Source organism: Labrus mixtus, chromosome 3 (assembly GCF_963584025.1).
Source record: "Labrus mixtus chromosome 3, fLabMix1.1, whole genome shotgun sequence".
NCBI lineage: Eukaryota > Metazoa > Chordata > Actinopteri > Labriformes > Labridae > Labrus > Labrus mixtus.
Genome location: NC_083614.1, coordinates 24,107,404 through 24,130,735, shown reverse-complemented (window position 1 = coordinate 24,130,735; position 23,332 = coordinate 24,107,404). Strand labels below are relative to the sequence as shown.

Genomic DNA, 23,332 nt, shown 5'->3' with positions numbered 1-23,332 from the left:
GCTAAATAACATGACACTACGACAACAGAAAATGATTCTGGATTCTGGATACTATGAAACGATGAAGGTATAAGCTGGAAATATCTCACTACATTCTGTCTTTTTATGGAACTGTTAATGGCTTGAACAACTGTGTGAATGACAGTTCAATATAAACATCATCTAAGACTGTGGAGACAATGAATAAAGTTATTAGATGCAATATGTGCTTTAACATAACCTCATGGATGGAATACAGCTGTTCAGTAACATATGAGATTTGATCTTTTTCTATGTTCTGTATAGAAACTTTTTATTTTATTCATATGATTGTTATTCATTTTTTTATATATCATTACCAACAAAACAAAGGTACTAACAACATAAATCATACAGGTGTGAGGACGTGTTGGTTATCAGAAGGCGATCATGAGAAAACAAAAAAGGAGAGCGCGCGAAAAGTAAAAATAAAAACTAACATAGTAACGTTTTAACGTTAATATTTAAAAACACATCAGTAGAATTTCATTTTCATTTTTAAAGGAAGATGTCTTCATGTTTGCATTTCTTTCTCATTGTGGACAACATAGAGAAGATTCTGAATAGGATTCAAAAGTAATGTCACACTCTGGAATTGCACATCCAAAGTTTAATCCATCTTCAAAAATATAACGGTTCAAATATTTGGTTAATGTTGTTGCATCTTGAGTAATTACAGAGATAATAAAAGCCTGTGTTTTTTTCCTGTCTTTATTTACCTTTTAAGTTTTGATATTTTTCTCCTGACACATTATTATAGGATCTTATATGGACTTTTTTTTAACCTACCATGTCCTTGATGACTCTGCTTTCGTAAACCTTGGTGACATCTTTGGCCGTTTCTGTACAAATATGGTCTACGTGGGTGAGTAGAGCCACCTGGTGAACACCTAACAGACAGAACATGGTGCGGTCACGATGGCTTTCAAGGCAATTTATGAAGAAAAAAGAGAACATACTGGCAGTTCAACTTCAACTTCATTTGTAAAAAAAAAAAAAAAAAAGATACAAGATGACTTACTTGCTTTAATTTTGCTTCTGATGTTGCAATAACAATAGGACAGAGTGGTTGTAATGTTCATGTCCCATTGATCTGTTTAAGTGAAAACTCTATGTGTTCCACTGCCTGTGGCCCTTTCCTTACCCAGGTCACTGATGTGCTCTCGGAGCTGCTGGAAGGTGGTGCTGAGGCCTTTGGGGTAGGTCAGGACTTTAGAGGCGTCCACCACAAAAACAACACAATGGATCTTATCTTTGATGCTGGGCCGTTTCACATAGCCCACAGTCTCAGACCTCACCGGCTGGTCTGGGCTGAACTGGGGGAGCAAAAAGAAAAAGGTAACTTCATCGTGTTGTGTCAAAGTGTGCCAGCATTTGCTCATGTAAATATAATCTACAGCTGAGGTTGACTGGATTTTTCTCAGCTGGTTTTTATAACTGACTAAACTTAAGGCATGAAGGTGAAGTAATCAGAGCATCATCAGTGATGTTACAAGTCCTGCAGTGAATATAAAGAGCCAAACCTCATGGTCCATAGAGGACAGGTCAACAGCATAGACCGATCATAAAGACATGACAGCTCCCCAAAAGTGATGCCAAAACATTTGGGGCTCCCCCCTGCTGTCAGGCTGCAGTATAGAATTATAGATCATAATCACTGCCTCCTCCATGTTAACAAATAAGAAAAAAAACATATCTTGCCATACTATTACAATAGCTAATAATAATAGAAAATATATACTAGTTAAAAAATAAAAAAATTTGCAATACTTTTTTATTATATCCAGCAGAGGGAGCTGTTTGTTTAAGATTCTGTTATTTGACATCAGTAGCTGAAGAAGAGAGGAGTCAAAATAAGAGGAAGGATGTTTTGCACTTTTATTGTCACAATTTTAAATGAAATAGAATCGTATTTCTTCATGAATTGACTTAAATGTCATTTTTTTTAAAGAAGAAATTGTAGAAAATCATGGTAAGATCTTATCATGAACACAATATCATGATACATATTGTATCCTGTCATGAGTCGAGTATATCGTTTAATCCAGATGAGACCTGAGTCAAACTAAAGAGTCAAAACACACGTTGTTTAATCTTCCCCAAAAATGGTTTCTGTCATACTTAGTTATATTTTGACTGTCTTTGTCCAGGTGTTCACTTTTCTGAGAAGTTTAGTTTTTATTAATTATTTGATGTTTTATAAAGGCGTTTGACATCATGCTGGTGCTGTGTGCAGCAGGTTGGGAGAGTAAAGTCGGAACAGCAGGAGGAAATGTATAAACACTAAGAGATACAGAACTTTCCATGTTTCATTAGGAAGTTGAACGTGTTTTGATAACCAGAGGGAAGAGGATATCAATACCATGGCTGTTCAAGCTGATGCCTACTGCACAGAAGATGCACATTATGTCAGTGCCCGACGTAGGGGAGTTACCGATGAGACATTTCAGACTCACACTGTAATCCTCAAAGCCTTGCTGCAGGCCTATCCAGCTCACCTTGTGTCCCTCGGGTACATGACCTTTGATGATGGACAGGACGTCATGGAGCGTCAGGCCCGTCATCTCTCCATCTCCTAGGCCCATAGCATCACACAGAACCAGTCCAGTAGGATCCTCTCCCTTCTGATCACGGATGTTGAACAACTTCAGCTGACAAACACAAGGAAGTTCATGGGATTGATGTGCAAAGACTGTCTTGAGACAGTTTAGTGAAGCATTGCATTAATGTAGATTAAATCTGAATGTAAGTTGACTATGTGTTAAAATCTTTCATTACAACGGTCAGTTCAATCTGTAGCCAAAACATGCCTTAAACATGTTGAGTTCACTGATTTGATCTTAAAGACAACATCTGCTGATAATTACCATGAGATAAAAACACCAGATAAAGTTAGTTTGTGGACATTAACTTTAGTCAAAACGTATTACTGTGTAAGTTGATATCCCATAAATAACATCTAAGCTGTTCTAACTGTGTCAAAGGAGTAGAGGCACATCTAGACATGCTTTGGAGTGGTTGGTCAAAATTATTTTCACAAGTAAAGGAGAAAGAGACCTCCATGCTTGTTTATCCCTCAGTTCTTTCATTTGTAATCAATCAAGAAGAGGGTTAAAAGTGTTTCTTCCTTGGTTTTGTGAATTGGTCAGATACTTTCCTGAAGATTCCAGCAGAGCTGGACTAGCTAAGGCCCAAGCTCAGGTATCTTACTATTTTAAGAAGGGAATAATATGATACTGTTTCAGCACTTTGCCTCAGAAACACATCAGTGCTCCTCTTACCTTCTTGGTGAAGCTGGAAGAGGAGGAGCCCACCATGGCCCGGTTCGTTACTCTTCCATTAAACGCAGACTGAACCGAACTGACAAAGCTGGACTTTCCTGAACCGAGAGGTCCCAGGAGGAGCACCCGAGCCTGAGTCCCCTCCCCACACCTCGGTCTGTAGGAGCTGATGGTCTCCATCAGACTTGTCTTCTGCCTGGATTGTAATTTTAGACACTTTCTGTTTCTGTTCACACTTTGTTGACGTGGCAGGAGTGTATTTATGATTGAAAGGTATCGGGGTATTTCAAGCTCAACTTTATTTAAAATCCCAGTTTTTACTTACTCTTCAGTCCACTTCATGTCTCTCCATGGTGTCTCCAACTTCTGTTGAACTGGAGAGAGATCAAGAGTTGTCTAAGTCTAATAGAATACGTACTTCTGCTGTTTTTTTTACTCAACTCAGAGTTAAAATTCTCAGAGAAGAAAAAAAAAGTAGACTAATAAATAGTCCATTGCATTTGCAATTAAATGTATTTTTCTAGCTAAATTTGTTGCACGGTTAAAAAAGAAGGCTGTTTTTCATTGTGCCATCACTAAGGAGTTTTATTTCGGGTACATCTGATTGAGCCTTTTCTATGATGAGTCTACCTTTCCGGATAAATTTGACTGTGTATTGAGCCCTGTATGACGACACGAGTCTTTTTGATTACTTGATTATGTGATTAAGTATTGTGCTTTTCCATGTTGTGTGAAGCACTCAACATGTCGTAATGTGTCTTTCTCTGGTGTCTACATTTTCTCTAGGTGGATGGTTCTATACTGCAGTTTGGTGTATAGTTCCATATGCTGTGGGATTGATGTTTACATTACATCTATCCCTTGACCTGTGTGGTACATTGTTGTGCTTTTTTTTTTCATTTCACCTTTTTTGAGATTTTTTCATTGCTCTCGATCTCTTTTTCTATATTATATAGCCGCCTCTATTATATCGCTGTCCTTTTTTTGACATGTCATTATGTAGATTTCTCCTGATGTTTACAGTCAGGCTTTTACATTTATTATGGTAATCCTCCTGCTACTGCAGGTTATTGCTGCTGGAGTGGTGAACCATGCAAAATAATATTTCTTGTTTTCGCCTTTGTATTTGTAATACATATGCATAGGTCCTGTGGACCTTTAACATGAATGTTTTGCATAGCTTTATTTCTATATCCACATGACCTGTCAGGTGACCTGTCAGGTCACGTTCCTTGTGATATTAACATCAACTTAATTTGAACTACTTCTGGTGTGTGGACTTTTCTCACTGAGGAGTTTCCCTTGAAATTTTGGTACGTTTTAACACGTATGTGATTTTTGACTTGCATGATGGGCACTGTAGTCTTCATTTACTGTTTGGTGAACAGAAAAAATCAATTGTAAAACTATAAAAAAGAAGACACTGCCTCCAACCTTTTTTTGTATTGCCAATGGTAGTCTTTGACCGCCATCTTGGTTTGGGACTGTTTAGAAATGTACCTGAAAATGAAAACAAAGGGGCTTTCTTCACTGTCTCTTTTAAAGTGGCGGTTAAAAAAGAGCCGGGAACATCTTTGGTGTCCATTGGTGGTTCAGGAGTCTGTCACAAAACAGGCATGATCAAAGGACTGAAATAAATCTATATTATGTAGAAAATCTATGGCCTTTTTGAAATTGTTCCAAGTATGTTTTCTTTCTGTGAGTACAGTATTTATATTCTGGCAACTGTATTAACATTTCAAATGGGGCTGGTAGTTTAAGATCCTTATGCTCAACTATTATTTTTATATGTTTTATTATATTTTTCGGAATGAACAGAAATCTCCTTTTATTTCAACCTTGCAAAACCTTTGACTCTCCCAAGTATGACGCCTCGCCTTAGGTGACACAAAGGCATGATGCATAGTGTGTGTGAAAGAAGTTGAAGAGAAGAGAGCAACTACAGTGGAACAATAAAAATAAATTGGCAAACTATAAAAGACAATGCGACTAGCCTTTCTGTAATCTGTAGCAGTGCTGTCTTTGACTGTTCACTCGGATTACTTTAGAATCTTACCTGAGAATGAACTAAAAGGTTTGTTCTCCACTGTCTCTTTTGAATCAGCTTTTGCAGCAAGAAGATTTGAGTCAAAGGTGAAGCTCCTGAAGAAAGCAATCACAAAGATCAGGTGGACAGAATAACGAAAGATTCAAGTATCAAAAGAAAATTCATTTGGTAGCGCTATCAATACAATTATTTTTTTTTATATGGCAAGATTCATCTGACAAAACATAAAATAATGCCTAGATTATTCAATTGATAGTTAGCAAAACACAACAATAAAATGAAAAAATCCAGCACAAAAGCATAAAGTTGAGCTCTGGGTGTGCTTTCTGGGTGAATGGTCAACATTATTATTTTTTTTTAGAACTTATTCATGGCTGAAGAATCTTACCATAGACTGTAAATAACATAGTCTATGGTTGTGATCAATAAGATTAGCTCAGACAAGCTGGAGTTTACCTGTAGCCTACTTAAAACTTTCTTAATTCCCACTTTAGGCTGTTTCAAAATAAAAATTCCCAGTGAAAACTTGGCTTATAGAGCGATAAACAAAGACGAAACTGTTCAGTATCAACGTGTTGACTAAAGAGGCTCGTTGTACCATCAGTTCTTTGTAAATAAATACAAATTGATGAATAAAAAGTAAATTGACGTTAAGTGACAAAATGGCTTCTTATTATGACTGAATCTACAAGCAAGCAGCAGGGACAGTTCAAAAGGCTGGGATAACCGCAACAGTCCAAAGCAGCTCGAAAACTACCAAAGGTTAAAAGTGTACGAGTCCATCTTAACTTCCATCTTTTTAAGAAGGTGCCAAATCTACCTGTGTGGCGGCTCGAATTTCCGTGTTGCTTCGTTCTGCATGGTAGCTGCTGTCTGTAGTTAGTCGTGACGAAAAACAATGAAATACAAGAAACTACAGCAAACAGGGAAGAAAAAGAGGCGAGGCATTCTCTGAAGAAAAGAAACTGAAACCTAACAGCAGGACAGTAGTAAGCGTACAGAATATGAAACTTAAGCAATGTCGCCTGTCAGCTTTCCACAGTAATAGCTTTCCAAACATTGTTTTGACACTGCCGCTGTGAATGGTTTTGGGCTCAATTCACAGTTTATCGTATAGTCACACAATATTATCTTTTCACAATAAGCGCATCTGGAATGCTTTTGTAAACAGCTGTAATGAATTGCAACTTGACTTGTTTTTAAAAAGGACTCCAGTGGAGAAAATGCAATGAATGTCTGATGAGTAGCCTATAGGCGTTCCCAAACATTTCAGCTCGGGACCCATAAAATATCTGTCCCTATTTTAGTAATTTATCCTTTATTGTCCTGTAGGACAGAGTGGAAATACAAAATTTGGTAAGCAGACACACAGGTGATGTCTGTGTGTGTTTCTATTCGTAGGAACCTACATTGTTGCACTTATGTGCTAACTTACATTTAAAGGATCACTTGCATTTCAGCATAAATCTTACTCTATGAATGTAGTTGTATTTTAAATGCAGCTACTTTTTGTATGTACTTTCACAATGATGGGTCAATCCCATTTTCAATTATTTAACATTTTTATTTGGTTATAGAATGCACCCCCCTCTCAGTGTCCCATGACCCCCCCAGTGGGTCCCGACCCCCACTTTAGGAACCACTGGCCTAGCTTTACAACAGTTTACAAACAGCAGCCATGCAACAAATTCTAGCTTTGTAATACTATAAAGTTTAGGGTTTTCCAGAGGTAAATTAACATCTTCAACACCGGAGAATTACTGCAGAACTATGATTCTGCTGGCTGGGAGGAGCCACAGTATTATTGTATTTTATTCTCAATAAGAAATGGAATACCCACAGAGACTCAATTTCTAAGGAAACCTTCATTTCTTAGGACTCTTCCATTTTGTTTAACTTCTGCCTGTGGCCCTGGTTCTTCTACACTTTGTCAGAGAATTTTGGCTGATTTTGGCAGCAACTAAGTATTATTTTCTAATTTCTCTGTTTTAATAACTAAGCTTTAAATAATGTCATTGTAGTCTGCTGTAAATAAGTTGCTGTATAATAGCATAAAAAAGTATCTTCGTGCTCTTTTTATACAGACACATTTTTAGACCTTATAAACATTCACAAGCAGTAACATAGTTTGGTTATTAAATGTAATGTCTCTACTGTTTTTGATCATGTCCACTGGATGGCGCTCTGCTCTTGTGTTTGCTCAAGTGTTACATGGCAGCAGAGGTCAACCTGTGGCCACAGAGAGAGCCTTTATATTCAAAACAGCCCCAATACACAATCTCTGTTATCACTCAGTAACTTTTAATATGGTGGTGTGTGTGTGTGTTTAATGATGGTTTGATGACAGAGGTTTAGATCTGCAATCTAGAGCATCATTACACTTAATGTGTATGGGAAACCAGTAATGTCAACTGGTTTCTATCAGCATTATTACACATAAGTCATATCATAATATAGGGACACCGGATTGAATTTAACTCTTTTATTCCATTTTTTAACAAATAAATTTCAGTAGTGCGATTTATAATATGAATATAATATAAAAAAAAGTTGGATTTTACTGGTTTGAAATGGTTGTGGAGCATTTGAACTTGGTTACTTGGTTTCAGAGGATTTTACGTTCCCAAAAAACAAACCATAAACAACAAAAAACAAATAACGTCCATAATTTACTTTGCAATGTAAATGCATTTTACGTCACTGAAATGGTCAAATATTTTAATTCAACAGTAAACTTCCAACTGCTTGTCTTTAAAATCCAAAAGTCAAACCATATTATGAGTGTGAATGGCAGTTATGATTATTTGGTTTATCCACCTATTTACCCCTTAACATTTAATAGTCTTCTGTACTTCTGCATGTTTTTCATACTGTCAGCACACTGTGGACTTAAGGTGTTTCTGTAATTCACTTTAACCCGTCTAATTTTCTTTTCTTTTTTTCCGGGGTCCTGTCTTCTGTCATTGCAGTGTTTTGGACTGGCTCCAACTCCACTTCCGTTGTTCCTCAAAGCCGCCTCATATTGTGATTCAGATCCAGAGAGCCCCAAAGGATCTGACAGCCAACAAATCACATCTATCAGATCTTCACTTGGTAAGGTTTCATTCAATCCCCTCCTGATTTTTATCACCATCATTCTAAACAGGCGTTTATTGGATTCATTTAGATCTAATTGTCTGAGGACTTTAATTGTATTATTAGTAAAAACATTACTTATTCCAATAATATGAACTTCTCACTTCTTTTTCTTGTCAGTGAAGATGATAGAGGTATATTTTCTGCTGCAAAACTCTCTGAAACCTAAATGAACATGATTTTAGGTTCTTTCAGGTCATTCAGGGGGCTTTATCAGGCCTGCAGCCTGTGACCAATCAGGCATAATAACAGCCCACAACAAGACACTGCTATCTTTATGACCTTGTGGCCATGCATCGATTTTGCTTTGTCAGCTAAGTAGTTTAGATTCTTGGAGACCGACATGGGAAGAATGGGACATTTTGAACAGTTTAGTGAAGGGTATTCGGGAATCTGAACCTGCCAAACTTTATGTTCACCAACAACCTTTTAAGAGTCTGATACATTAGTTGATGTCAGAGCTGCTTACCAGCATCAAAAATACAACCTGCTGATACCTTGAGGTTATGACTGGGTGTCATTAAAAGTGAGTGTAGCAGTTGAGGGTTGAACAGCAAGCACAGATAATAGGGTGTTATTTTTGGATGGAGGATGTATCCCTGGATAAAACTGGATAGCCACAAACCCAAACAGATTGGCCCTGTAAGAACAGAACATACCTGATGAAACAGTCCTGACACCAGACACAGGTGTGATGTGTTTATGATTATGTGTAAGACACACTTCAAAAACGTGTGTAATCACATCAGGGCTGTAGCCAGGCTTAGTGGGTCCTGCTTGTGACTTACTGAATATATTTATTTTCTTCCTGTTTTAGCTAAAAAATCTTCTGTCTTCTGGCTATATAAATCTTACCAGAAACCCAAGCACATAAGTTCAAAATTAGGTACCTTAATTAAAGAAAATATTAATGTTTAAGCTGTCAGAATGTAGTAATATAGCAATCTATTGGGGCCATTTATGTAAAGTGACACCAAAATAAAAATAGATTCATTGTTATGAGGTCATACACAAGAAAGACTATTTTATACCCTTTTTTTGATCAAAGGATAAAAGTTAGGTAAGTAACTAAAAATTATTGCAGCAGGATTGAAGCAGGAATAGTCTGTGATTTTATATTATAATAATTTATAATATTATTTATAGAGACCCACCATTAAGGGTCTGTGTCCACTATCTGTGTTTTTGGGGCTGGTAGCGCCTGTTTTCAATACAAAACCAGTGCAGTTTTGTTGTGCCGTTCACAGCGCTCTCAGTTGAATATGGTTCAACTTCTGAAACACCACCGCACTCGTCAATGTCATTTCTCCATCACTGACCTGTCAGAATCGAGAATGGGCAAAACTTCTGATCTCAACTTTGTCAACAATAATCGGTTTATCTCATGCACCAAGACCTCTTTTTCAAAGTACAATTTTCAGGTCTAGAGCTGTTCTCAATGCCGGGACATGAACACACACACAAATATGACCATTGAACAAGCACCTCTCAACAAACTCCCACTTTAAAGGCGAAAGGTAAGTTAAAATAAAATATAACAATAGAATTATCATACAGGTTCAAGAAACCATGTTAAACACTTTCAATATTTGGCCAATGCACCTGCCCTCTGTGCTTCTGAATGCTGCTACTTTAGAAAAACAACAACAACAACAACAACAACAACAACAACAACAATGTGCTGAACATGTGAGATCCTAATATGTGTTATTCAGTGACAGAGACCACCAAGACTTACAAACATTTACCCATACTAAATATTAAGGTGTTGTGTGTCTCCTGAAATACACTCATGTTCCGTAAACCCTGATGCCCAGTGTGAATGTGCTCAGTCACTGGAAGGGTCACAGCTTGTCCTTGGCATTGCTGCATTTGTCTTGGAAGTGCAGGAATAAACATGAGGACAGCTATTGATATGAGCCAATGTGTCTTCACAAGATGGTCAGTAACTCCAAGTATAAATTTCTATCCAGGAACACTTCCCGCCAAATGTTGTTGCAAGCCAAATTGTCATGTAAGCGCTGCAGTGGAGGGGCTTACTCTTCCTCGGCCTCTGGGGCTGTGTGTTTGGGTAGTTTAGTCACATCCAGCTCTGACTCAGCAGCTCCAGCTGATATCTGTTATGCAGGGCGCCGCAGGTGGAGAAGGAGAAGGAGGAAGCGGGGGGAGCTGTCTAAACAGGGAGCTATGCTGACTATGTAGCCGTGTGACACAGCAGTCTGTTTTAGAGGCAACACACACCGTCTTCACCACCACCTCCTCCACCCTTATTCATCTAGAGTAGACTATGTTACTCACATACACTTAACTCCTCTCTGTGTCTGTGCTTATAACACTGCCAGAATCCTTCCTAACCCAAAGAGAAGTGAGGATTAAGTTAAAGCTCTGCAGTGATTTGGATGCAGACCGGACGTAGGAGAGGTCAAGAAAATGAACAACTGAAAAACACATTGGGGGTGCTTTCCAAATGCTTTCAGTGCCAATTTCAGACAAAACAGATGATTTTTAAGTTACTAAGAAGAAAATGTATGATGTTTCTTTAATTTAAAAAATCAATACAAGATTTCTTATCCCTCAAGTAAAGCACATGCTGAGGTCAATAGTACCTTTACACATTATGTTAAGTCCACATGGCGTTTAGGTATACTAAGTTTGTGCGGGAATAAATGAAGTCATTTAAAGATCGCACAAACAGACCCAGCTTTACAAAATACCTGAATCATCTTGAGCTGAAGTTGAAGTATTATCCATCTGTCCCGGTCCCATCACACAAATCAGTATTAATATTATATATGCCAGAATACATAAAAACAAATCCAACTAAATCATCTTGTATCATCGATTTTAGATTTTTAAATGTTTAAGCTTTCTTATCAATCTTGAAATGCTTACTTGTGTCCCAAATGAGAACTTCTTTTTAGATGTTGTGCGTTTAAGATGTTCCCCATCTGAAAGGCTTGTTAATCTGTTTTTTCAGTAAAACACACTTTACGGGGCGCGCTGGTGTCGCAATGGTTAGGGCGCGCACCCCATGTATTGAGGCTGTCGTCTCAAGCGGGCGGCCCGGGCTCGCATCCCGCCTGTGGCCTCCCCCCCCCGCATGTCGTTCCCCACTCTCTCTCCCTGGTTTCCGACTCTATCCACTGATTTATTTTTGGGCTTTTGTGCCTTTAATGGAGAGATATCTCCATTAAAGGCACAAAAGCCCAAAAATAAATCTTAAAAAAAATAAAAAAAACACACTTTACTATACAATACTTATATCTCCAAATTCAGTTAAAATCATTATGGGATACAGCCTCAGATAAAAGTGCCTCCGTTCTGCCAAAAAGTGAAATAAAACAAAAGAATATACTGAAGATGTGTCTGTTTAGTCTGGAGTCATAGCTTCAATAACAACACAGTCCTGTTCATGCATCTGATACAGTAAGCATTAGTCAAGCAGGCAAAAAGACGAGGCTAATATTTTTCATGGATGAGAACATTTGGATTTGCTGCACATTCGTAGTTATTAAATAGGTGTTTTCCTGACTGCAGATTGGCAAATTGTCTATTCTTCATTTCTGAGAGTAAATGGAAAAGAGGGATGTTTTCGTCTATTCAACACAGATTTGATTTCCTCCTGATCTCTCCTTGTGTACCTCTGTGGAGGTGATAATGTGACATTTGGGTTTGACTGCTACAGGAAAAACAGGACATGATGTTCTGTACAAACAGCCTCTGATCATGTTCACTGCGCCATGTACAGACAGCAGCCAACATCGAGGCGATCACTATATGGCAAAGAGTGGGTTGTCTATTAGTTGTCTATGTAGAAGACATGTATTGATGAATGACTTTGGTGTGAGTCTGTAAGGTTAATATTGCTTTGTAAAACAGTTTGGGGATAAGTCCGAGCTGCATCATTATCTGTTCTATTCAAAGAAAAGCTTTTATCACTGTTATGACTAAAGAATTGAGGAAAAATACCAAAACATGAACAAAATAAAGAACAAGTTCGTCTTGAGCACTGACTGGAATTTCCCAACTTAATACCTATCAGCTATTGAGCAGCTGTGGTTATTTCAGGTGAATGGGAACATTTATTCTAAACTGGGCATGGTTTCAGTTTCATGGATTCTTTGAAATTATTAGGAAGTTTCTGACATTTCCAAGAAGTACAGAGGGGACACTTTAGGTACAAGCATGAGTGTGTGTTTGCCTTGCTGCATGATTTACAGCAGGCTGTTTGCTGCTGCGTGACTGCGTGTCTGAAGGGGAACATTTGTTTTTCAGTTTGTAATCAATGGTGGAACTATTGTTCTGTTGGCCTCTAATACACACATTATAGAGTTTATTTTTGTCTCTCTGCTTTGGTAGTGATCAAATCTGTGTGCTTTGAATGACTTTTACTTGATGTGCACTGCTCTAGATTATTCACATAGCTCTGCCTGTCACATAGGATGATCCATTTTTACAACATACGTGTGACAGTAATTAAATCTGCCTCGGTTGTCGTTTCCGTGCTGGCAGAGAGCCGTGCAATCGAAAGGTCGTTGGTGTTATTCCTTATAGGGGAGGTGTCCTTGGGCAAAACACAGACAACATACCTCCGTATTCTTTTTGGCATATTTCTTTGAGTAAAAACATCAGTGTAATGCCCCATCACCCAACCCCAAGTCATATATATGTAAAGACTCTGTGGAAGTTGTCATTCCTGCTTGGAGGCTCAATTGCAACGATTATCATGGTTTCAACAGGGCTGGAAAATACATTGACTTATTTTACTGTAATTCAGTAGCTTTCTGTGTACTTGTACTTTTTAAGTAGTTTTCAAAATAAGTTTTCCTTAAAAGAAGAATGTGCAACCTTTTACACAAAAATACAGCAGAAATGAAGTCTGTAAATATCTCTCTGAGTCATCACTGTCTACAGTGAGTGAGAAGCATGAGTCCCGCCAGCTGTACTGTTGTCGGGCCATGTTTACATCATGTTTACATGGACGGCCTTTTGTATAAAGCTGTTTTAGGCGAGGACTAGATAAAAGAACAACATAGCCTACATACTGCTTATTTGGATGTCACACAAGTGTCTTTAGATATCGGCCAGTCTGTGTCAATTTTGAGCTGACTTAACCAAATTGTGCCGGTACTGGATAGGACGATTTTGTCCGCCGCTTGCGCTTAATGTTGCTTAATTATGGTGCGTTCTAATTCATAACTCCTTTGTGCGAACGTGAGTGGAGCGCGGTAAGAGGTGTGCAACTGGAGGAGAGAGGAGGCTTCAGAATAGCGGAGGGGTCGCCAAACCGCAGTTTGTTTTGGTTCAGTGCTGGTGCTCAAGGGCGACATCTACTGGATGAAAAAGTCGAACATTCTTCCTTTAAGTATATTTGGGGGAACATTAATTGTACTCTCCCTACAGTCAGTATATAAGCAGTTTGTTCAGAAAAAGAGTGTTGCCCAACCAGTCTCACATCCTCCATGTTTTTATTTATCATCTAAGTTTCAGTTCTTTTTTTTCAGATTTGGAGCCCAGACACAAAATGTTCCTGCATCTGTGATCAGTTAAGGCTGGTTATTTATAGTGATCCGCTGGGATCTCTTTATGATTGAGGATTGTGACTTCACATTTTTGTTTTAAGTCCTTCTGTTTTAACTTATTGTGTTTTCATACTTCCCTAAATAGTGATTCAGGTATAACAAACGTAGTCAGAGAAGCAGTCCCGCCCTCCCAGTCTGTATGGGGTGGAGAGCTCAAGTTAGCCAGGTGTGATGACTCTTTGGTGTTTTTGTGTTTGGACAGGAAATGCTTGAGGATGTCACTTGACTGTTTCTGGGTAGTTGTGGTCTTTGACTCAGACAGACTGATGCCTTACTCACCTTTAAAGCACCCAGGGTGTCATTATTGTCTTTACCTGGCGTTGGCGTCATGAGACAAAAATATGTCATGCTTTGTTTAGACATATCATCAAAATTCAAATTGCCAGTGACAAGGAAGGACTTTAGTGTTTGTCTGGTAAACATGTAACCGCAGAGGGGTGTAGTTCAACAGGTGGAGCAATGCTGCCAGGTTTGGATATTTCATAGAAGTGCATTTATTGCACCATATTTCTGTTCAATCAGCCCTTATGAATCCATTTTGCACATGGTTAACCTACTTAAATGCTCTTCTTATTGTTATTATTATTATTATTATTGTTGTTTCTAAACTCCTCTCTTCTCACCATACATGTATTACACTTAACCTCCTAACCATGCCTCCTTCTGTATGAGCACTATGATATATATATCTTCATTTAAATATCACATTATCAGTGGTTGGTTTGTTAGGGGATCTAATGAGGAGAATCCCACTGCCAGGCCAATAATTGGTTAAAAATTATTTTAAAAGTATGGGTGTAAAGATTAGTTCATGTAAGTGAATCTTTCTATTGGTAACATTAAAGATCTGAGTACATCAGTATGTTTTTTCTAGTCCCCTTTACTTGTTTCAGCACTACATCTTTCATCAACAACTCGTAGGAAAACTGCTGGAAAGGCTTTGAGGAAATGGATAATGCTTTAATCTTAAAATGCACTTTACTTCAACACACTGTTCTGAAAACAGGACATAAAAGAACATGTCTTTGGCTCAACTTTGTTTGCATCAGCCTTTCATCTTTGCTGGCTGAACTGTTGCTTCTGCGTCACATCTGGCTGCTGACACTCACAAATCTGTCTGGCCGGCAGCCTGGAGGAGGAAACGCACAGTGTTCACATCTCCAGCCTCCTTAGGGTGAACAAAGCTTGCAGCTCGGGAAAAGCAAGGCTGCAGTTTTGCTGAAAACATAAAATCGTATCCAGTTTTAACAACTGGCAGTAAAGATGAGACCCAGGTTTTGATGTGTTAAGTCTTTCCAGGGTTTACTCTCTGTTAAACCTCTACACAAAGGTGTTTTCTGGTAAAAGAAAACAACAAAAACAACAACACATTTTATCCTGACATATTCAAAATATGACTAGAGGAACACTTTTTATTATCTCTTTGTCTTCCTTTCTATTTCTCGCTAATGCTTTTCCCATCTCTCCATCTGCCACGACACACTACCCTAGACCAGCATCGTTTCTGATGATAAAAAATGAACTTTTTAAAACTTTCAAATCCACATTCAAACCAAATCAAGATGATGCATAATTTTGTTTAAAGCAGTGCAATCACTGGAACGAGATTTTAACCAAACATCTGTTTAATGGAAATATTATTAAAAAAGAAAAGAAGAGGAAGAAGTGAGGGAAGAAGAAAAGAAAGTAAAAAATAAAAAAAGGAAGAGAAACAGGGGCATCAAACAGAAGAGAAAAAGAAAAGGAGAAGCAAGATACTGTATAGGAAGGGGACCTGGACAGGAACCGGTCTGAACCAGCATAAGCTGACTCCATACCCCCTCACTCCCCTCCCTCTTCCTCCTTCTCCTCATCTTTCCTCTGACTCAGACTGTCTGAACCTTTTTACTTTTAGCGCTCCGTCATGCGCTTGTTGTCACCATTAACAATTTGGTGCACATTCCCCAGAAGTGTAAGAAGATCTGCAGCGGTGGTGGTAATCAGGGACTCAAAGTGACGGGCAGGTTTTCCCCCCAGAAGATTACATAAGGCGTGAGGAGGAGTCCTGGCAGCTACAGATTGTGTGTATTAATTATCCGGGAGACATGCTTTACATTTTACACATACTTCTGTTGGGACAGTGTGTTTCCATACTACTGTGGGTGTGATGATCAGGGAACTATTCTCGGCTGTTAGCTGTAGATCTATATGTGGATACTGTAAAGATGAACTAGATAAGTGACATATTAAGAAAGTGTATCCGCTTTCATTCCCACTGAATAATATGATCTATATATTAAAATAATACTAACTTGTCATAATGTATCCTATCGTTATATTTTTAATGTAAATAAAGCTCCTGTTAGGAGAGTGTTGGTGGTTATGAAACAGACTGGATTTTTTACTGATGCCCCTATATGATCTACAAATGCAATCCAGACCACCAGGAAGAAGATTGATTATCTCTGTTTAGATGTTTTAAATGTGCTTAAAATCTGCCACCGGGCAGGCGGACGCTGCTCAAACAGTCTTTGTTTGCATTTTCCACAGCAAAAATTCCCAGTGAGTGATACTTCAGACTGTAAAAAGATGGGAGGGTATTATTTTCATTAGAAAGCTCTTACGTATGTACAGGACCAAATCACCAAAGTGTTAAAATGTACCCCTTTGTCCACATGGGGCAAAACTAAACGCTTCCACAGTAGTTTAAACACAAGGAAGGAACTACCAGTATACCATCAAATCAAATCAAAATAAGAGCATAATTGACAAGGTAATGGCTTTATTTTTTACCTCATTTTCATGTAGTGATTTGTCAGCGTTGCCTAGAACATTTTACATTCTAGGTGAAAAGATTGATTTTAAGATGCTGTCTCAGTTTCATTTTTAGGTGATGATGATGAGGAGAATAAGGGGAGCTTGATGAAGATGAAGTGAGATTAATGTGTTGAAAGACTGGTATGTTGGAGCTCTTCAGGGAAATGGTGCACAGTGATTTGGAGGAACCCAGGAATTAATGAAAAAAGTGATTTGATTGAAATAAATCAAGTAAGGAAAATAGATATGACTGTTTGTAAAAATTAAAAATGTTATACATCTGTGAGGGTTGCTTGTGCCTCGTGACTGTTCTGCTATTTGGTTTCAGGTTTTAATGGGTGAGAGCGGTTATAAAATCCTGATAAACAAGGGGCAGCGAGGTCAAAGTGCTGTCTCAGTCGCTCAGCCAGATATCGTTCACACAACTCATGGGAACGAGAACTATTAATGGACTCAGCCTGCAGCGAAGTCCTAAATTTACTGTCTGGGACCTGCTAATGCTGGCTGCTGTCTTCACGGGAGATCACACAGATTATTTTAATATACAAAACATTCCCAGTAATGTTTGCTCATCAGAACAAACATAGAATCACTGAACAGCTCATTTACAGCAGTCAGTCTCAGTTTCCATTTTAGACGTCGGGTTAGACACAATCTGTAAACAAGGTTATGATGATATCAGCGTTGTATTAGCTATTTCCGAGAGAACCAAGTCTTGGACTTTCTTTGTTTGTGTCAGTCTTTTCAGAAACAGTTTAAGAAACTTTTTTACATGAAGTATAATCCATTATAATTGTGTTTTAACATATGATAGAAGAGGAAGAAGTATGCAGATCAATGACCTATAAGGAAAGGTAACAATACAGCACGGTTCAAATACTCCATGCAGGTCTTTTTTATAAGATCTTACATATTGACTTTGGGTTTTTACATTATTGGGCAGAAATTCTATGAAGTTACATTTCAGCATTTTGTAATTTTGTAAATAGCTCAGCTCATCTTTTTTTCAGTTTCCAGGTTTCCTAAAATCTAGATGTTTGGAGACTGGCCAATCACATAAGGAGAGTGTGTGCCTGTTGTCTCTTTCTTACACATGCAGATGGGTGTTCATGTCCCTACAACTGACTCACAGAGGACTCACAGAGGTGGGTGAGCTGCAAAATGAGGGCTGCATTTTTTTTCATATTCTGCAGTTCCTTTATGTTTTCTTTCTTTCCCAGAAAAACAACATAACCCAGTGCTAAGTAAAAGTAGACGGGCTATATGAGTAAAAATGCAATACAAGTATTCCTTATGCAGCCCCTTTGATGACAAATTAATATTGTTACAATACAATATAATACTTCATTGTCCCCCAAAGGGAAATTGGTTGTCGCAGCTTTGCACAGTTGGTACACAGGTATACATATTATATATATGATAACATGGCTCATGAAGAAAACATATTTAAACATATAAACAATCTGGAAGAGACACATAAGTTGCATGTTGCTTCTGTAGCTGGTTTAGATGGAGATAAAGTAGAAGATACTTTTGGGAGTTGTGAGATGATTGATCATGTAAAAAGGAAAGAGAAACAAATTTGTCAAACCCAATATATGATCATCTTATTCTGCTGTTTGTGGGGGAATTCATATTTTCACTCCTCTTCGGGCCTCAAACGTGACATGAGACCTCCAGTTGGTCCTGTTTGTGAGTCCCAGCCCAGTAGATCGAACGCCTTCATTGGCTGTCTGCAGATGGGGAGGAGGCAGTGCTGGAGGCCAGACTTTTGATCTTTGACCTCACCCTATAATTCTGCCAGGAGCCTCCTTACGCACAGAGCAATCATACATCCTCTGTAGGGGGAGATCGTAGCTGCCCTGCTGACTCACAGGTTTTATAATGCGTGACCAAATGCAGCTGTACACTGCTGGAGCAGACCAGAACTCTCTTTGAACACACTGCAGGACTTTCTTTCTACATGCTTATCTCAAATTCCAGTACATACCAATAATTCAGAAAACAATAAAATGCTCTCTATAGTATTCAAACATTAGTACTTCCAAATCACATGTTTAATTCTTTGTGGTTGATTTTTGAACACATTATAAACAAATAAAACATCATTAGCCATGTTAAACTCACACAAGCAGTAGTGCTTGGTCTTTTGTTTAGCAAGATCATAACCTCTTACGCCCCAAGCTCTCTGTCCCCCGTCCTCCTCCCTGAAGAGGATGAACTTTTTTTGCTCTGTTCTATCATTCACTCCTTCAACTCGTCCCTCCCCTGAATATCTGTAAATTGAAAGAATAGTGCTGCGTTGTTTTCCCGCCGTTAAATAAATTACATATCATACTTGAAGTGGCTTCTCTACTCATTCACATGCAATTTACCCCCAAGAACATTTAGAAAGAGTGTCTGAGGCCTCTGCATTGTTGTTGTTTTTTTTCGATATGTTGAAGATTAATTCGTAATGTGGCACAAAGTATTTTAATAGAATAAGAAAACATATAGGGGCTGATCCTGAGAAGCAAGTTTCTAAAAATTGTCAATTTAAACTGACCATCAAGCTTACTGAAGAGGTGGGAGCTGAAGCCAAATCTCTTTTACATCCCTTAGAAACAGCCATCAAGGTGTCCTTGACCACAAACTGTTGTGTGAAGCTTAGTAGCCAGCAGCATAGAACTCATGTTTGTAGTTTTTAAGGCTATGAAGTAATGCACATGTAGATTAGGAGCAGGGCAATGCCATGGACAACTCTGTGGATAATAGTGTTAAAAGTAAAAGCCAAAACATTGACTGAGTCTCTCCAATCCAAAGCCCACCTTGTTTATTAGAAGAAACATATCATAGAAGCCAAGTTGAGCTTACTTGGGCAACATTTCTCCATCTGCCTTGGCTAAAATCAGTTCCACCTGGACAGAGGCGGTACCACTTACTTTTTCCATTGCTTAGCTGCAGCTGCAATTGATTGATTCCTCAGGAGAGTGAAAGATCTTAAGGCTATTCCCTTTAGGACGATTGTCTATATTGATACATCATTTTTTTATGCATGCGTGGAATCTTTGAAAATTATTTTTCTGGGGCCATTCAAAATAACATTAAAGTAAAGCAACAAGAGGCAGCGCATATACATACAGTGTATTCACGTTCTTCAAACAGTATGAGAAACATGTTTTTTCCCTGTCAGAGGTCATTTTAACAGTTAACTGTAAATACTTGCTAAAATGTGAATCTCTGAAGCATCGTTTACATTTGAACCACTGAACTTATGTCTTTTTTTTTCAGCCAGAATAATATTGCATTTTTTTTGTAGGAAGAGGCCGTCCAATACAAATGCTATAACTTTAACCTGCTGCAATTATAACAAACAAGTTACATTAGCACAAGTGCTTTACATTGATTGATAACAAATTTATTAAGGCCTCTCAGTGAAGTTATGCGGTCAGAGATGCTTCTTCTGAGCAGGACAGACAATTTAGGAAAAGAACTCACCAGAGGTTAAATAAACTTCTTCCATCAGGCTTAAAGAACAGTAAGAACACAAAACTCTGCCCTGCTCTCATAAAGCTCAGCTGTTCTTCTTTCCTCTAGAAGTGACCAAACACAACTTTTTGATGCTGCAGGTGTCTGCGCACCTCACATCAACAAGTGTTTATGATAAAACAGAGAATCTTTTTACCTTTACCTTTCTAGAGAAGCCTCTTTATTTAAAACTACTTTTAGGATATTTTTAAAAATTCCTCAAAGGAACTTCAACAGGACTGTTTCCTGTTTTTCCATTGATTATCTAATAATAATAACTTAAATAGAGTATGTGAAGGGTCCTTAAAAAAAGTGCAAAATAAAGAAACTATCATAGCCTAATCTTTTTGCTTATCTTTGCACAATTAAGTAATATTTAAGTTTTGCTGTTTCTTTTGACTCATCAGAAGTCAATGTGATTTTACTCTCACTTCTGCTTCTTTTATTGTGTAAGTAAAGTTCAAGTCTGGACAAAAAGAGGAAATCCTTAAAAATATGAACCACTTAGTGACAATAAAAAAGAGTGCACGTGCTTTTCTGCACATGTCAACTGTCCGTGTTCATGTGACAAACCGGAGTATCTCGGCTTTAAATCTTAATGCAGGGAGGGCTGATGTCTGCTGCATGCATTCTCTACTTGCAGATATCTGCGCCGGCATCTGAGTGGATTCCCCAGCTAAGGCTTTCAGTGCTGCAAAGGGCAGTCGAGGCATTAAAAGACCCCCGCCCCCCCCGAAACATGCCTCCCCACCCCAATTCCATCCACCTCTCCAATAACCTTTCAGAGAGGGCCAGGCCAGCGAGAAGCAGCGCAAACCGGCATGAGCCAGTGCTGAGAGCTACATCAACCCCCCACCCCCCCTTCCTCTGACTTCTTCCTCTCATATGTGTAGACACTCACACGCACACATACACAAACACATTTACACACATCAGGGTTAGTGTACTTCTGAGGGCTTTTCATTGTGTCTATCTGTCTCTCTCTCTCTCTGTTTGAACCTCTGTTTGGATAAACACTCACTCACAGTTATACATTGTCACATAGATGCCGAGTTATAGTTCTGCATCTTTATGATACATCTTCAGTGTCGTCTGGTTGTTGTTGTGTCAGGGACAGACTTTAAGACGTTTTTTTTTTGTTTCTACCTTGAGTACAATGGTGTCTCCTAATTGCAGCGTGAGAATGTGTTTCATTGGGAGCAAACATAAAGCTCAGCCAGAACGGTCCAAGTTTACAAGGCCCTTTCCTGTTGTTAGGGGTATTTTGCTGCGCCAAGTTCCCACTCATTCAAGGACACTTTTACCTTGAGTCATTTTCTGGAAATTAAAATGGAAACTGTGAGAAGAACCCTCGGATTAGCACAGATGTTGTCACACCGTAAATCAACACACAGACAGTTTAGGTATTTAAGCAAGCCAAGACCCTTCTTTAGAACAAGCAGATTACACTTTGCTTTCACTGCATGCCTTTTTTGAAACTCTCTTTCCATCTTTATCTTTTTCTCGCTCACTCTTAAACTTTGGTTTCCCCCACTGCTGTTACAAAGTCCATACTTCATCAGAAATGTTTGCTTACTCAGAAAATATTATGAACAATACTGTCTAGACCTGCTTTTTATGTAAAGGAATATGAGATAACTTTGGGAGTTTGGCGCTATATAAATGAAATGGATTGATTTGATTTCTGGCCATCAAAAAGATGATCTACTCATATAATTTAAAGATATCTGGAAGCAGTTGCAGTAGCTGTCACATGACCCACAAGGTGTCACTTTGTCATCAGGATTGTAGTGTGAAGGATTTCTGTGGTACCAGTCTCGGGTATGAATGGGCACCTGCACTGCTTTGACCTCAGTCGGCAGTGCTGAGGCTCATGTAGGGATTCTTTAAAAATGACAAATCAATTTTAATTGGCAAGATTTCAATTCTCTATATTTGTATGTTTTATAGTATGTTCATATCTGTTGTCCATTCAAACACATAATAACCCAATAATGCAGATTGTTAGCAGCACTACTTAGCTCTTTGTTTTCCAGAGGTAGGACATTAGTGTAATAATTAATACACATTTTTTGGTACCATCTCTTCATGATTCTGATACCTAGACTCTGGTATTAGTCGATAACTCTGGTATTTGCCGATACCAAGAACCCCCCTAATGTAAAAATGTTGTTGGAAAAAATGTGCAAGTTAAGATTAAAATGTCCCTCTCTGCTGGTGCTGTGATGATGTGCATTTTAAACGTCAAATTCAAAATTTTCTTTAATTTTTCATGTTGATTGTTGGGGGCACTTATACATTTTGGTGTTGAGTTTACTGGCATAACTGCATTTTTTTAGACTGATACCGATATTAGTGATAGAACAAACCTTAAGGCTATCAATGTTTATAAAAATCTTGCCTTAAATAAGCACACGCAAATGTCAGAAACAGAACACATACAGACATTTTCCTCTGCAATATGTAAAATGTTAAGTAGCAGAGAAAAACAAAAAAATGAAGGTCAGCATGTTTTCATGAACAGTACAGAAGTAAATATAAACATTTAAAAGGCAGCTGAGGTGCTGTGTGTGTTCAGCCACACTTAAAAGCTGATCGGTCACATGCTCAGAGCCAAGAAAAACACAGGAAATACAGGAAACACTCTCCTCGCACCATTGACGACGTGCATCACAACAGGCTCGTGTGTTTGGGATGGTGTGTCTGCCTGCAGTGTGCTTGCGTGTGCGACTGATTTTATCTCCACCTGCACAAAACAAACCTCCAGCAGGTGGGTTGAAAGAACTTACATTTAAGGAGACACACACACCAAAAGGGAGAGCACTGGTTTAGGGTCACAAACCTCCTCTGGTGCTTGATTCATGTTATATTTTGACCAAAGCACAGCACAGATGTTTCATTTAGACCACAGGGGGACTGTTTGAAAAGTTGGTAAAGGGGTATAATATGTCCTCTTTAATGTTAGG

General features: G+C 38.4%; 1 protein-coding gene across 4 annotated transcripts in view; it reads right to left on the bottom strand.

Moving 5' to 3' along the window:
- The window catches only part of LOC132967187 (interferon-induced protein 44-like), a 36,820-nt gene that overhangs the window by 492 nt on the left and 12,996 nt on the right, over window positions 1-23,332 (bottom strand). Inside the window, exons 1-8 of one of the 4 annotated variants that reach the window (XM_061034056.1) lie at window positions 6,167-6,292; window positions 5,356-5,441; window positions 4,734-4,799; window positions 3,625-3,673; window positions 3,300-3,495; window positions 2,517-2,669; window positions 1,163-1,334; window positions 808-908 (exon numbers count right to left, since the gene is read on the bottom strand). In XM_061034056.1, the coding sequence (XP_060890039.1) occupies window positions 808-908; window positions 1,163-1,334; window positions 2,517-2,669; window positions 3,300-3,495; window positions 3,625-3,673; window positions 4,734-4,799; window positions 5,356-5,441; window positions 6,167-6,207 (864 nt within the window). In that variant the 5' untranslated portion in view covers window positions 6,208-6,292. Of the gene's footprint in view, window positions 1-807; window positions 909-1,162; window positions 1,335-2,516; window positions 2,670-3,299; window positions 3,496-3,624; window positions 3,674-4,733; window positions 4,800-5,355; window positions 5,442-6,166; window positions 6,293-23,332 lie in introns of those variants that run through there. The other 3 variants (XM_061034065.1, XM_061034068.1, XM_061034073.1) reach the window with 3 other exon arrangements.